At 39.7% G+C, this 15,240-nt stretch overlaps 1 protein-coding gene across 7 annotated transcripts in view; it reads right to left on the bottom strand.

Annotated features, from left to right (window-relative positions):
* Positions 1-15,240, bottom strand: part of SYNE2 (spectrin repeat containing nuclear envelope protein 2) — a 317,663-nt gene that overhangs the window by 118,731 nt on the left and 183,692 nt on the right. For all 7 annotated transcript variants that reach the window (XM_065941349.1, XM_065941346.1, XM_065941351.1 and 4 more), the window contains exons 54-57: positions 12,257-12,412; positions 9,588-9,728; positions 7,210-7,392; positions 5,942-6,079 (exon numbers count right to left, since the gene is read on the bottom strand). In XM_065941349.1, coding sequence (XP_065797421.1) covers positions 5,942-6,079; positions 7,210-7,392; positions 9,588-9,728; positions 12,257-12,412 — 618 coding nt within the window. The remainder of the gene's footprint in view (positions 1-5,941; positions 6,080-7,209; positions 7,393-9,587; positions 9,729-12,256; positions 12,413-15,240) is intronic.

Below are 15,240 nucleotides of genomic sequence, written 5' to 3'. Positions count from 1 at the left end.
TGATTCACTGGAAAAGACCCTGATGCTGGGAGGGATTGGGGGCAGGAGGAGAAGGGGATGACAGAGGATGAGATGGCTAGATGGCATCACTGACTGGATGGGCATGAGTTTGAGTAAACTCCAGGAGTTTGTGATGGACAGGGAGGCCTGGCGTGCTGCGATTCATGGGGTCACGAAGAGTCGGACACGACTGAGCGACTGAACTGAACTGACCTTAATTAAAAGAATTAAATCAGAGAAAATCTGAATTTGTCTCAACAGTTCAGACTCCTGTTCGTTTCTACTTTCGTGATGAAACACTGGAAAAGACTTTGATGCTGGGAAAGATTGAGGGTGGGAGGAGAAGCGGGTGACAGAGGATGAGATAGTTGGATGGCATCACTGACTCAATGGACATGTGCTTAAGCAAACTCCAGGAGATAGTGAAGGACAGGGAAGCCTAGCAGGACAGTTCATGTGTCACAGAGTCGGACACAGCTGAGTGACTAAACAACAACAGTGGAACACTGAACATTCTTCTCAGTGGCAGTAGTGACTACAGACTGTCTACCCCATTTCGGTGGGCTTGCAGCAGCTATCTTATATATAGCACATAGTCCTGCTCCTCCACCATCATTAACAGAATCAGAAACACCTGACCTGTAAGTCCATCCCTCTAGAAATTTGGAATTAGGGCCAAGAGAGCCATTCAGTTGGCTGATTTGTAGTTTTGGGAACATGGGCTTGGGAGAAATATATAAATGAAGAGGGGATGAGAAATGAAGAGAGAGTCCTGTGGCTTGCCAGTCCGTCTCCCTCCTTGGCCAGACCACATGGGGTCACTGACTTCTGTGAGACAACCCTATAGCTTGAGGTGACTTGAATAACTTGATACCAAAGAGTTCTAGCTGATAAAACCAAATAAAAGTGGAAAACATTCATTTTCAAAGTCTTTCAGACATTCTTCCTTATAATTTTTCTTTTTTTCCTTTTAATAATTATAATCATTAACTTTCAAACTTAAGATATCAAAATATCTCAGCCACCTGTTGGAAATGTTCAACCCAATGATGTGGCCTTCAGATAATTTCATAAAAAATAACTGACATGAGAAAAAACCATGCAACTAGAAACCTAGTCATAAGTCTTAAATTAATCAGGTTACTGACTTCATTCAAAATCCCAGCAAAAGAAAACTTTAAGGAAAACAAAACTAAAACCAACGCTTTTTCTAATAAAACTATTTGCAATAGCATCAAAAAATACATAGGTATAAATTTAACAATGTACATTAAAAGAGAAATTAAAGAAGACCAGAATAAATAGAGAAACATCATATTCTTAGATAGAAACAGTAAATATGGCTAAGATGTAACTCTCACCAAACTGATCTAGATTTAATTCAATCCCACTCAAAATTCCAACAGACCTTTGCATAGATATTGACAAGCTGATTCTAAAACTTACATAACTTGCATGGAAATGCAAAACACTCAGATTAGCCAAAACAAATTTGAAAAAGAAGGACTAAATTGAAGAATTTATGCTCCCTGATTTCAAGACTTACTATAAAGCTGTAGTAATCAAAATTGTATCATATTGGTAAAAGAACAGACACATAGATCAATAGAATAAGACAGTCCAGAAACAGACTCACATATATGAGAGGTCATTGATTTTCAACAAAGCACTGAAGTAATTCAAGGGTGAGTCCTTTCAAAATGTGGTGCTAGAACAATTGGCAATCCCCAGAGAAAAAAAGTGAAACTTAATTTTCACTTCATAACATACTAAGAGTTAAATCTATAAAATTTCTGGAAGAAAAGATACGAGGAAATCCTAGTGACCTTGGGTTAGAAGATTTCTTAGGTACAACACAAAATAATAATACATAAAAGAAAAAATATTTATAAATTAGACCCCATCAAAGTAATAACATTTGATCTCTGAAATATAATATTGAGAGAACGAAAAGACAAGCCACAAACTGGGAAAAAATATTTGTAAATTACATTCCTAATAAAGGACTGAATTTTAGAATACTGTATAAATCACTCTTACAATTCAATAATAGAAAGACAGACAACCCAATTTAAAATTGGGCAAAAGAGAAAAACTGAACAGACTTCACAAAGGAAGTGTACAAATGACAAGTAAGTATACAAATAAATGCTCAAACAAATTAATCATCAGTCATTAAAGAAATGCCATTTAAATCACAATGAGATATCACTACATGTCTCTAAAATGTAAAAGATAGCAACAAGTGCTGGCAAAAATACAGGATAATTAATTAGAACTCACATTATTAGTGGGAATGAAAAATGGTACAGCCATTTTGGAAAATAATTTGGCAATTTCTGAGCTAGCTAAAGACTGTAAGAGCCAGCAATCTGTGAAAACATAGGCCCACACAAAGATTTGTAAATCAATGCTTTCAGTAGCTTTGCTTACAGGGATTCCCTGGTGGTTCAAGTGGCAAAGAATCTGCCTGCAATGCAGGAGACCTGGGTTTGATCCCTGGATTGGGAAGATCCCCTGGAGAAAGGAATGGCTAACCACTCCAGTGTTCCTGTTTGGAAAATCCCATGGACAGAGGAGCCTGGCGGGCTACAGTTCACAGGGTCACAAAGAGTTGGACACAGCTGAGCAATTCACACACACACATGCAATCCCCACCTCCTGGAACTCATGTCCTTATAATCAATTCCCTTGAATGTAGGCTGAGCTTACTGATACAATTCTAATAAGATATGGTGGAAATGATGAGCTGTCACTTGCAAGATTAGATTGTAAGAGACCGTTTCTGTCTTGGGAGCTCTTCGATATGTTTTAGACTGTTCATGGTGAAGGAAGCCAGCTGCCATGCCGTGAGGCAATCTTGCAGAGAGGTTCATCTGTCTGCGAATGCAAGTGGATCTTCTGAGGCCTGCCAACAACCACGTGAATGCTCTTGGAAGTGCATCCTCTCTCTTTCTTCACCCACATTGAGCCTTCAAATGAGACCACACCCTTGGCTGACACCTTGACTGCGTTCTCTTAAGAGACTTTGAGCCAGAAGCACTCAGGTAAAGCCATGCCTGAATTTCTGACCCACATGAACTGTAAGATATGAAATGTTTCTTGTTTTAAGCGGCTAACTTTAGGAGTGATGAGTTATACAGCAGTATATATACGTAGCCCCAAACTTGAAATGTCCAACTCTCCTACTCAGGGCTCTCATCCAATCTTTTCCAAATCCTACTTTTGCCGCAGGCTACTAAGGGAAGTACAGGGCTTCCCTGGTGGCTCAGTGGTAAAGAATCCACTTGCTATTGCAGGAGATCCAGGTTCAATCCCTGGGTTGCAAAGACCCCCTGGAGAAGGAAATGGCAACCCACTCCAGTATTCTTGCTTGGAAAATACCATGGACAGAGGAGCCTGGCCAACTACAGTCCATGGGGTTGCATGAGTTGGACGTGACTTAGTGACTAAATAACAACATTCTAACGTAGGATAACTATTTTCAAAACAGAAACTAAGTGAAGTATTCACATGTAACTAGTTGTTTATGACTTATCTCCCATTTGGGGATCTGCTAGGTCACATTCTGTGGATATCAGCCTGCATGTTCCCTTGTCCCTACTTCTCCACCAAATAACCCAAATTCTACTCAGTTCCAGCTCCTAAACAAAGGCCAGAAGAGAAGGGTTCCCTGAACAGTTTGAGAGACACTTCCACACTTTTACACTGTGTCAGAAGAAGGCATTAATAGTTCAGCTGTTTTTGTGTGAGTTCATTCTTGTACAGTTTAAAACCAAAAACTCCTAAGAAGCATTTGAGAAAAAACAATTATCGTTCCTCTCTCTGCCTTTGCAAAATTCTTGAAAAGGATAAAAATACAGGTGATTTAGAACAAAAAGATGAAGGACTTCCCCAGAGGTCCAGTGAGTTTCCAGGGTCGAGGACATGGGTTCATTCCTTGGTTGGGGAACTAAGATCCCACATGCCACTCACGGTGCAGCCAAAAATAAATAAATAAATAAATGATTTGAAATAAAATAAAAAGATGGCATGCTTTGGATATGTGGAACATCAACCCAAGAGGTGGGGGGCAGCAATTACAGGCAAGGGTAAAAAGAAACAAGTAGGTAAAAATGAAATATCTTTACAATTGTTACCATAGGGGAAAAAGTGTGCCAACAAATCTCAAACACCCGGAGGTATGAAGTCAGCTGTTACTCAGGGACACACTGCGCTACTTAAAAGATATAAAAAAGGAGCTAGATCAGCTTTGAGGTCTGATTACTCTAAAAGCTGTTATAGGATAAACCTTCTCCTAAGAGATTCTTTCCCATGGCTGAATAACATGAGAAAAGGGAAATACCCCTTCACAATAAAGTTTAAGCCAACACTTGGCATTCAGAAGATTTCTAGCAGTCATGGCCCTGAGTAGGAAAAGACTTTTATTTTATTTTTTTAAATTTATTTTTATATTGTAGTGGTTTTTGTCATATATTGACATGAATCAGCCATGGATTCACATGTGTTCCCCTTCCCGATCCCCCCTCCCACCTCCCTCTCCACCCGATCCCTCTGGGTCTTCCCAGTGCACCAGGCCTGAGCACTTGTCTCATGCATCCAGCCTGGGCTGGTGATCTGTTTCACCCTAGATAATATACATGTTTTGATGCTGTTCTCTCAAAACATCCCACCCTTGTCTTCTCCCACAGAGTCCAAAATTCTGTTGGAAAAGACTTTTATTTGTTTTGTCTTTGCAGGCTAGAATGGAAACACAGGGTATCTGGGGAGCACCAGGAAGGAGATGTGAAATTTGGAATAATGGCGTGCTAGTACTGGAAGGAACGACAGATTAGTTTTCTAATGCAATATAAGTAATTACCACAAATTTAGCAGCTTAAAATAAAACAAAATTATTGTCTCATAGTTTCCAAGGCTTATGAGTCCAGGCTTAAGGTCCTCAGCTCAGGATTCCACAAGGCTGCACTCAAGGTGCCAGCAGAGTGTGAGTTTCTCTGCCAGGTTCATTCTGGTTGTTAGTAGAATTTAGCTGTAGGACTGAGACTCTAGTTTTCTTGTGGGCTGTTGACTTTTGGAGGCTACCCAAGGGTCTTGGCCTCGGGGTCCTTTCAGAGTATGCTATGCCATGCATGCATGCTCAGTTGTGTCCAGCTCTTTGCGATCCCATGGACTGTAGCCCACAAGTCTCCTCTGTTCATGGAATTTTTCAAGCAAGAATACTGGGACAGGTTGCCATTTCCTTCTCCAGGGGATCTTCCTGACCCAGGGATTAAACACTTGTCTCTTAAGTCTCCTGCATTGGCAGATGGGTTCTTTACCACTAGAGCCACCTGGGAAGACCTCTCATAGTATGACAGCTTACTTATTCAATCTAGCAGGAGAATCTTACTCTAGTCTGTTACCAGGGAGTTTTAAAATCATATATCCATGATCAGTCATGTATTCATGGGAGTGACTATCCCATATACTTATCTATATGCTGTAACATAATCAACAGAGTGACTCTTCCATCACATACTCATACTCCTGCCCACACTCAAGAGAGGGAGATTAAACAGGTCACATATACCAGGGAACAGGACTATTGGGAGCCATCTTGGAATTCTATGATCAAAACCATCACCACCGTTCAGTGCCACATTCTTACTTCATAAATGGGGAAAACCGTGGCCCATGGAGGACACAGCGAATTATTCAAAAAATCATGACATGCTTATGAGGACAGAAAGAACTACTAGATCCTGGTCTCCAAAATCCCTGTCTGGAGCCTGCCACTCTTCCAAACTTCCTTCTGCCATTTGGCAAGCTTCAGGATAAGGTTGTCTTTTTTAGGAAAGAAGCGGGGAGGAAAGCATCATGGTAGTCAGCTAAATCACTAATCACTATACACTCCTGGGGGTCGGATTCTACGACCCCCAGGAGACAGTGAAAGAACACTCACCTGAAGGGCGCTAGCATGGTGACTCAGTGCCTTTGAAGAGTCATAGTCTGTGGGATCAGCCAGCAAACAACTGGTGTTTTCTATCCAAGCCTCAGTACTCTTCAAAAGATCATGATATTCTTCCATCTTAATTGTGGCCTGGGAAAGAGAGGCAGAACCAAACTCAGTCTGATGCCTCCTCCTTGAGTCAAATGATTCTTGAATAAAGAATTGGTTGCTGTGAGTCAGTGGTGTCAGGCCTCACAGGGCTCCATGCCCCACCGCTGGACCACTTGCCCACCCACTCCAGCTTTCAATTCTTCAATCTATAAACTGAATCCTGGCCACAAGTGAGAAGGATTGAAGAAGTTCTATCCCAACACTACAGGCCTCAGCAAGGGTTCCAAGTTAGCTTTGCAACTGGTCTGGTTCCCATTTTATGCTCCATTCTGAAAAGTGGGTTTCCACTTTGCTTTCCTGTACAGGGCCTTGTCCTGCAGCATCCCAGTCCTTCTGAGAGTAGGGGCCTGCCTCGCTCTTGCTAGATCACGTGCACAACTCACCTACCATGACATTTACTTGGAGGGAGGGCGGGGTGTCTTGTTTCCGAATGACGTTCTCTTTCTGGTTCTCTCCAGGGACACTTAAGATTGCCTGCCTCTCTTACCTTTTGAGAAGTCCAATTCTCACCCGGAATCCTTGTATGCACTGCTTATTTTTAAAGCTTTTTTTTTTTTTTGATGTGGACCAATTTTAAAGTCCCTATTGAATTTGTTACAATATTGCTTCTGTTTTATATTTTGGTTCTTGGTCACAAGGTATGCGGGATCTCTGCTCCCTGAGCAGGGATCGAACCCACACCCCTTGCACTGGAAGGCAAAGTCTTGACCACTGGACTGCCTGGGAAATCCTATGTGGTCTGACTTTTGGATTCTTGCTTATTATCTCTCAGTTTCCATGGCTCATGAGTGCAGGTGTGGCTTAGGTGGGTCCTCAGCTCAGGACGCCACAAGACTGCAATCAAAGTCCCATCTTGAGCTTAGATTTCTCTTTCAAGTTCATTCTCATTGTTGGTAGAATTTAGTTGTAGGACTGAGACACCAGTTTTGCCAGCTGTGAAATCTGTCCCCTCAAGGACCACTTGAACCCATGGTATGGCTCTAGCCTCAGGTCCTAAAACTGGAAATTCAAGGGAAACCAGCTGCCTCTGAACACATATTTCTGTTTTAAACCCATTTCAGTACTACCACCGGCTCTGTGTAAGCTATCATGTGTTGTTACAGCCATACCTTGTTTAGCTGTGAGGTTCTAGATTCTGCCCTCTGTGATACTTGCTGATACTGCTGGAAAGGGATCATCAATTTATCCATCCATTCCTGAGCTTGTCCTGGGTCCTGTTCAACGATGTCCTGGACTTCAGAATCCAGCTCATTTAGCTTGGAATGCCAGAGATCAAGCTCATCCCACATTTTCTGGAGAAGAAAAGCATAAGTCAGTTCGGATGAAGATTATGTTAATTTCGAAGTTTTCACACAGTGTCTGTACTTGTAAACACTACCCAAACAACATGACAGAGACAACACTGCAGTCAAAGGTTTTCACTTTAACCCAGTAACAGCATGTGACCTGAACTGGAAAACACTTTTTCTGAAGTCTCTTAACTCTGCTGCTGCTGCTGCTAAGTCACTTCAGTCGTGTCCGACTCCATGTGACCCCATAGATGGCAGCCCACCAGGTTCCTCCGTCCCTGGGATTCTCCAGGCAAGAACACTGGAGTGGGTTGCCATTTCCTTCTCCAATGCATGCATGCATGCTAGGTCGCCTCAGTCATGTCTGACTCTGTGCGACCCTACGGACAACAGCCCACTAGGCTCCTCCATCCACAGGATTCTCCAGGCAAGAATACTGGAGTGGGCTGCCATTTCCTTCTCCAGCTCTTAACTCTAACTGTACTCATTTCAGTACAAATTAGCTGTAAGGGGGCATAAAGTCCTGGGCATTTTCAGAGATGAATGATACCAAACAAGGTCAACATAACCCTAACCTAATCTTTCCAGAGTGATGAGGTAACATTATATTTAAAAGGGCTTGGGTAAATACCTATCTTAGACCAGGATATATATGTACTTAATCTAGAAGGGAATTCTTTTAAATGTTAAAAAAAATGATAAAAGAAAATATCTGCTCTGACTCAGAGTAATGCAGAGGCAGGAAACTCTAGCCACATGCATTAGTAGCAACTGCTTTTGGCTCAAGAAACCAATAGACTGGATTCAAATGTGGACTTGTCTGGGGTGAGGAAATTTCAAAGGCAACATTCAATTATCACGTAATATCTGCGTAAGAACATAATTCTAGAAATGGAAAAATCTGGTTAAGTTGCTTATTAAGAGCAAAGGATTTTGTCCAATGGCAAGCCATATTCTGACCTATTTTTATTTTTAATTTAATTTTTCATCCTTTGACATCACATTTATTTGGTTTAGAGGGAGCTACAAAGCAAAGGCAGGTATGGTTGTTTGTGAGCAAATCTTGTTTACCTTATTTTAAAAGAATATACACTCTAATGTCTTCTTATAAGAAAGAAGAACACATACAAGTACAATTATTTCTTTCAATATTTATAGTTATTTGCTTCTTTTTACCAAAAGAAACACAATCAGGTTAAATTAGAAACCAAAGGAGAGGCTTAACGGCAGGGAGGGAATAGATGGAAGGGGAGTGATAAGAAGTGAGACTTCTCCGAGGATAACTTTTTAAAAAATTGAGGTAGAACGGATAACATTTTATGCGTTTTAGGTGTACAACACAATGGTTCACTATTTCCATCTACTGCAAAATGATTGCCACAATAAGTCTAATTAAAATCCATAATCCTGAGTTTTGGAACCAAAAAAAAAAAAAAAGAAAAAAAATCCATCATTATACATAGTTACAAAAATTTTTTCCCCCTGTGATAAGGACTTTTAAGATGGATTCTCTTAACTATTTTTAATATTTATCTGGCTGTGCTGGGTCTTAGTTGTGGCATCCAGGATCTTCAGTTGCTTAGTTGCAACATGTGAACTTTTAGTTGCAGCATGTGGGATCTAGTCCCCTGACCAGGGATTGAACCCAGGCCCCTGCATTGGGGACACAAAGTCTTAGCCACCGGACAACTGGAAGTCTCTCTTAGCCCTATTTTTAAAAGTTTCCATTCATAGTAGTATATTTCCTTAAAATGTAAAATAGAATGTTTCCACACTCAGGAGTTTACTTAGAAGAGGCAGAATATTATGTTTATATACCATTCTAAAACCTAAGACATTTTGCATGGGAAATAAATTTGAAATTTTTATTTTTTTGTTTTCCTTTGGCAGTCTAAAGACAAGCTGTTAATACTATTCATATCCTATTGAAATATTTTTATTTGTCAGTTTTCCCAAGATAGGATCCTTACTTTTCTTCCCTTGTGAAAAGGCTGATTCACAATCACAAGCTCTCAGCAGTATGGGTCTATTCCCACCATGGAAGAAACATCACAGTTCTTAAATGCAACCTTCTCCATCAAGGCTTTGCAGGTGACACTGTCAGTGAGGAGGCCCCTTAAATCTGGGATAGGATCCCTATGATGATGAATGAACAGGGAATATACCAAATGCTACAGGAAGTTAAAGGAGGAAGTTACCTTTTGAATTTCTTGAGCTGTCTCAATGTTTTTGCTTTTCTGCTGTAGCATCTTTTCGACATTACAGAGCCCATTATTAATTTCATCTATTTTTCTACTCATTGTATATGATGGTGAGCTTCTCAGGACTTCGTTGCTAATCTGTTAACAATTGAGAAAGACACAATGGAGATGTTTTCCACACTCTATTCGGAGGCTCAAAAATACTAAAAGGGGCAGTCACATTAGTTTGAAATTTTACTTGTACGCATTTCTTAAGGTCTGGGAAAAATTCCGAACCATGCTGACTACTGCCAAAATGAGAGTGTAGATTAGTGGACTAGGAAATGGCAGCTGGGCTGATCTGAACTTTTAAAGCCAACCTAAAAAAAAGAAAACTGACCAACAACATTTTGCTCAATGTAATCCACAGTATGTATGACAGCTGTGTGCTGTACTGGGCAAAACTACTGAGAGGACTGTTAGAAATATACTCCAAGGGAGCAAATGATAGGAAAGATTCCTAGGAGAAAAATTATTTATCATACAGTCTCTCCGTTTTGTGAAAGAACCATCTGCACTGATCTGTTTTCAGTAAAAGCAAACATTCTTAATCTCATGTAAAAAATGTAATCCTCACCTTAATATTCATTTGGGTGAAAAAATCTTCTAAAGTTAGCTGTTTCTTGCAGCAAAAAAAGCTTAGTTTTTCTATGTGAATGTTTCCAGTATATGTTTTCCTAGGAATTAGAAATCTAGCTGCTAAACAGTGTAATTTTTTTTTATTGGAATGATTTACCTAAGAAAATAACTTGTGCTCAGAAAGATAACAAATGTTGAATGTATCATTTTTCAAATGCCTGATACTTTGTGTTCTTGGTTTGTTTGTTTTTTCCCCCTTAAGCTATGTTGATAAAGCTTTCTCCAAGCAGCCACTGAATAACCAAACAGTGAAGTGAAAGTTGCTCAGTTGTGACCCCATGGACTGTATGTAGCCCATCAGGCTCCTGTGTCCATGGGGATGCTCCAGGCAAGAATACTGGAGTTAGTAGTCGTTCCCTTCTCCAGGGGATCTTCCTAACCCAGGGATCGAATCCAGGTCTCCTGCATTGCGGGCAGATTCATTACCATCCCTTCTCCAGTGGACCTTCCCGATCCAGGAATTGAACCGGATAATACTTAATAGTTTTGTATAATCCTTTTAACTCACTTTTTAAAACCACTATATTTGTACAACCATTGAGGCTGAACCTTCCAGTGCAGATACTATACAGATACAGAAGTTGAAACTCAGGCTAAATGACTTGCTTAAAGTCACACATCAAGGTGAACTCATCACAAGAAGCCTGAGCCATCAGACACCAAGGCCTTATGCTCTTTTCTCAACATAAGTTTGCTATAGTTTATATAATAAGTGATCATTTATATAATGATTTTATCCCACAGACCATATCACAGTCAAGATTTATAGAAAAAATTAATCCTGTATTAGCTTTTTATTGCTATATAACAAATTACCACAAAATGAAGCTTTCTGACATTTTAAGTAGTTATTCTCCAGGCAGAAATGCTTATCATTTTCATACACTAGGAGATCATGAATTAGGTGACATATGCAACCATCTGAATCACACAGAATGGTACTGTGTCTACTGTGTGGGTCCTATAAACATACCATGCAATAAAAATCAGTTTACAGACATACACAGATATAAAAATTACAGATGAAACTTTCAACCCTAAATTTAAAAGGTAAATTTTGATGATTAACTCATTCTGTTAAGGATTTTCAAATGAAGTAGTCAGGAAAACCAATTTAGTTTCTCTCAAAAACATTTAATATTTTCTAACAATACATGATTCTTGGGGAAGTTCCTCACAATAGAATATCTCCCAAGTCAAATAAACAAGATTTACTATAATATTTATTAGGAGTTTACATGTTTTCTATGTGGGTTAGATTTTCCAAAGAAATCTGCCATAAGTTTGAAATCTGTTTTTTTGTGTGTGCAATTAATATCTACCTTATTTATTCAATTATAGGTATTTTAGGCTTCAAAAGGCAATACAAAAATCTTTCTGTATTCTTCTGGACCAAACTGAATGCTGCTCTGTTTGATTGGGGCAGCCTTTAAATAACACAATAAAATTGTCTTGTTAATCTCCTATGTCTCCAAGTACTGGGAAACATTTCCTATTCTTTCTTTCAACCTGGACTTTCAGGTATAAAAGATTTGTCTGCGAATGCTGTGTGAGAATTATGTTACCATCATCATCAGAAAGATACTGTGTGTTAAGTGCTATTCCTAGTGAGTTATGAACTGTGTATTCTTATTGCTCTTGGTTGCAATTTCAAAATGTTAAAGGCAAAGTATTATCAATGTCCAAAATTTTACAGTGACTTCCCAGAAAAAGGAAAGGCAAGTAAAAGACAATATATAAATCTATTTTTAAATGCAAAAGAAGAAAAACTAAGTATATTGACAACTAAAAATAAATAGACTAATTCCGTTACCTGTGTCACTTATTTAGAGCAGTACTGAATACACAAAAAATTATCACTCAACTAAACTCTATAAACAGACATAGATGGAATCAGGACAAATGAAAATGTGATATTAAATGATATTTTTTTCTTTATATTCATTCCCCTCCATAAATAATAACACAAATACAAACATTATTATTACCTTCTCATCTATGTCTTCTAAAGCTTTTCTGCATTCTTCCACCTGGGATTCAATCTCTGCAGGGACTATGGTGTACATTTCAGAATACTTGATTCGCAGTTTTTCCATAATATTCTCAAAAGTTAGCTTCCCTTTCTTGAGAGTGCTTTGAAGCTCCTAAAAAAATCAAGAGAGTTTCAAATGCTCCCAGGACAGAGAAAGTTTAACTTTAAAAATGAAAGCCGCTTTCCAGCACATCCTTATGATTTAAATGAGCAAACTTTGCATGACAAAACTTCACTATTGATACAAGCTGATTAAGCCTGAGAGATCCTCAGTTCGGTTAGATGATGCTTTCTAAATTGTAAAGAATTAAACTTGATATCTCTTCATAGTGTCAAACCATTGTCCTGAGAAGACATTACAACATCTACTGCCTCTAAAGTACCTCTAGGATTTAAGTATATCTCAGTAGCAGTCTTGATCTAAAAAGCTGCTAGTAGCAAAAAGTTTCAAAGATTTTTTTTTTTTTATTAAGTTGTTGCCATTTCTGCTTCTTCCTACATTAACATCACAATGATTCAAGGCCACTAAAAGCCCTGTGTTTGAAGCAGAAGTGTCTGTTTTCAAGTAATTAGACAGCCCGGTGGAGCTCAACCTCTTTCAAAAGGGAGGGTTCCAGTTCCCTGTAAAGAATGTGAGTTTTCAGGAGATAAAAGAAACCTGAACAAATAGTCTATTGGTTGTGGCCTAGAAACAGAATCTGATCTGCGTTCTCCTGCACTAATTATAAAGGAGAAACTCATTTGTTTGGGAAAGTTTCCCAAAGATAAAGTGGAAAAATACTTCTTGACTTTCCTGTGGCTTTTGGGGTTTCTTTCGTTTTTACAGTAGCTGTTTAGTAGCATTATTTGTGTCAATGGTTGGGCCACCACACTGAAGAATGATTACAATTTTGAACGACTCTACAATGTGTCACTGCTTTCATTTTCTTAACCCTCAGTAGAGAACAAATCTAGAGAGGAAAAGTTAGAGAACACCACCATTCTGACAAATGTGGGGTTTCAGATACAGTGTGCTCCTGGTTTATCTAGACCTCGCCGGGAGTACGGGTCTTCATTCAGAGCTACCCCGAGATGGCTTCCCGGTGAAGAATGCTTCTGTGACACAGAGCAAGCTTCCTTTTCCATTGACAACCAAAAGCTCTGCAACTTTTGAACAAATCTTCAGCCCTTTTGCTTGTTACCACTGAATGGAATGAAAAGAGATGGTTCTGAAAATGACCCTTAGCCTAGTCGCTAAGCTGTGTCCGACTCTTTCAAACCCCATCGACTGCAGCCCACCAGGCTCCTCTGCCCATGGGATTCTCCAGGCAAGAATCCTGGAGTGGGTTGCCATTTCCTTCTCCAGGGAACCTTCTTGACCCAGAGAGAGAGAACCTAGCCTCCTCCATTGGCAGGTGGATTCTTTGCACTGCACCACCTGGGAGACACTTAAATATAGATAGTGTGATATAATAAATATATTTAGAGTTTTTAAAAACTAATTTTTATTGGAGGATAGTTGTTTTACAATGTTGTGTAGGTTCCTATTATATAGCAAAATAAATCAGTCATACATATCCATATATCCTCTCCCTTTTGGACTTCCTTCCTATTCAGGTCACGACAGTGTGTTAAGCAGAGTTCCCTGTGCTATACAGTATATTCTCATTAGTTATTTTATATAGAGTATCAATCCCAATCTCCCAATTTCTCCTAAATAAACATAGTCTTCATTCCTAGTTCCTGGCACAGCTTCTAAAACCTTTGGAATTTCCTGGATTGGGGTGAGTGTCTTTTGTTATTTATAACAAGCCTTTTCCAACCCTAAGGGAGTTTATGGTAATGAGAAGACTCTTGGTGGTGAGTGGGTGAAGGGTGGGGGTGTGTAGGGGATGAAGGAAGGGGGTTGGTTGCCACAGGAACCAGCCATATGATTAGAGGGTTGGAACTTCCACACCTCTAGACGGGAGAAGGGCTGTAGATTGTGTTAATCACCAACTGTCAGTGATTTAATCAATCATGCCTATATAACGCAGCCTCCATTTGCTATTGTTGTTCAGTCGCTCAGTTGTGTCGGATTCTTTGCAACCCCATGGACTGCAGCACACCAGGCTTCCCTGTCCTTTACCATCTCCGTGAGCTTGCGGAAACTTAAGTCCATCAAGTCGGTGATGCCATCCAGCCATCTTATCCTCTGTCATCCCTTTCTTCTCCTGCCTTCAATCTTTTCCAGCATCAGGGTCTTTTCCGATGAGTTGGTTCTTCGCATCAGGTGGCCAAAGTAGTGGAGTTTCAGCTTCAGCATCAGTCCTTCTAATGAATATTCAGGATTTATTTCCTTTAGGATTAACTGGCTGGATCTCCTTGCAGTCCAAGGGACTCTCAAGAGTCTTCTCCAACACCACAATTCAAAAGCATCAATTCTTCAGCATTCAGCCTTCTTTATGGTCCAACTCTCACATCCATACATGACTACTGGGAAAACCATAGCTTTGACTATACGGACCTTCGTCAGCAAAGTAATGTCTCTGCTTTTTATTTTTTATTTATTTATTTATTTTTATCAGCTTCTTTTCACTTTGTCACCATCTTTTCTTTCATGCTACGCAGTAGCTCTTTTATTTTTTTTGGGGGGGGGGTCTTTATTTTATTTTTTCCAAATGTCTCTACTTTTTAGTATGCTGTCTCGATTTGTCCTACTTTTCTTCCAAGAAGCAAGCGTTTTTTAATTTCGTGGCTGCAATCACCTCAAACATGGCTTGGGGTCGCTCTGGACTGATGGACACATCAAGGTGCTGGGAGAGCGGTGCACCCAGAGAGGGCATGAAGGTTTCCTGCCGCTTTCCCCACACACTTCTACTGGTTGGCTGTTTCTGAGTTGTATCTTTTACAATAAACCAGGAATAGCAAATAAAGTGCCTCCGTGAGCTCTTTGAGCCATTCTAGCAAATTAACAAACTT

This window comes from Muntiacus reevesi, chromosome 7 (genome assembly GCF_963930625.1).
Source record: "Muntiacus reevesi chromosome 7, mMunRee1.1, whole genome shotgun sequence".
NCBI lineage: Eukaryota > Metazoa > Chordata > Mammalia > Artiodactyla > Cervidae > Muntiacus > Muntiacus reevesi.
The sequence above is the reverse complement of the archived record's forward strand: the minus strand, read 5'-3'. Positions and strand labels throughout refer to the sequence as shown.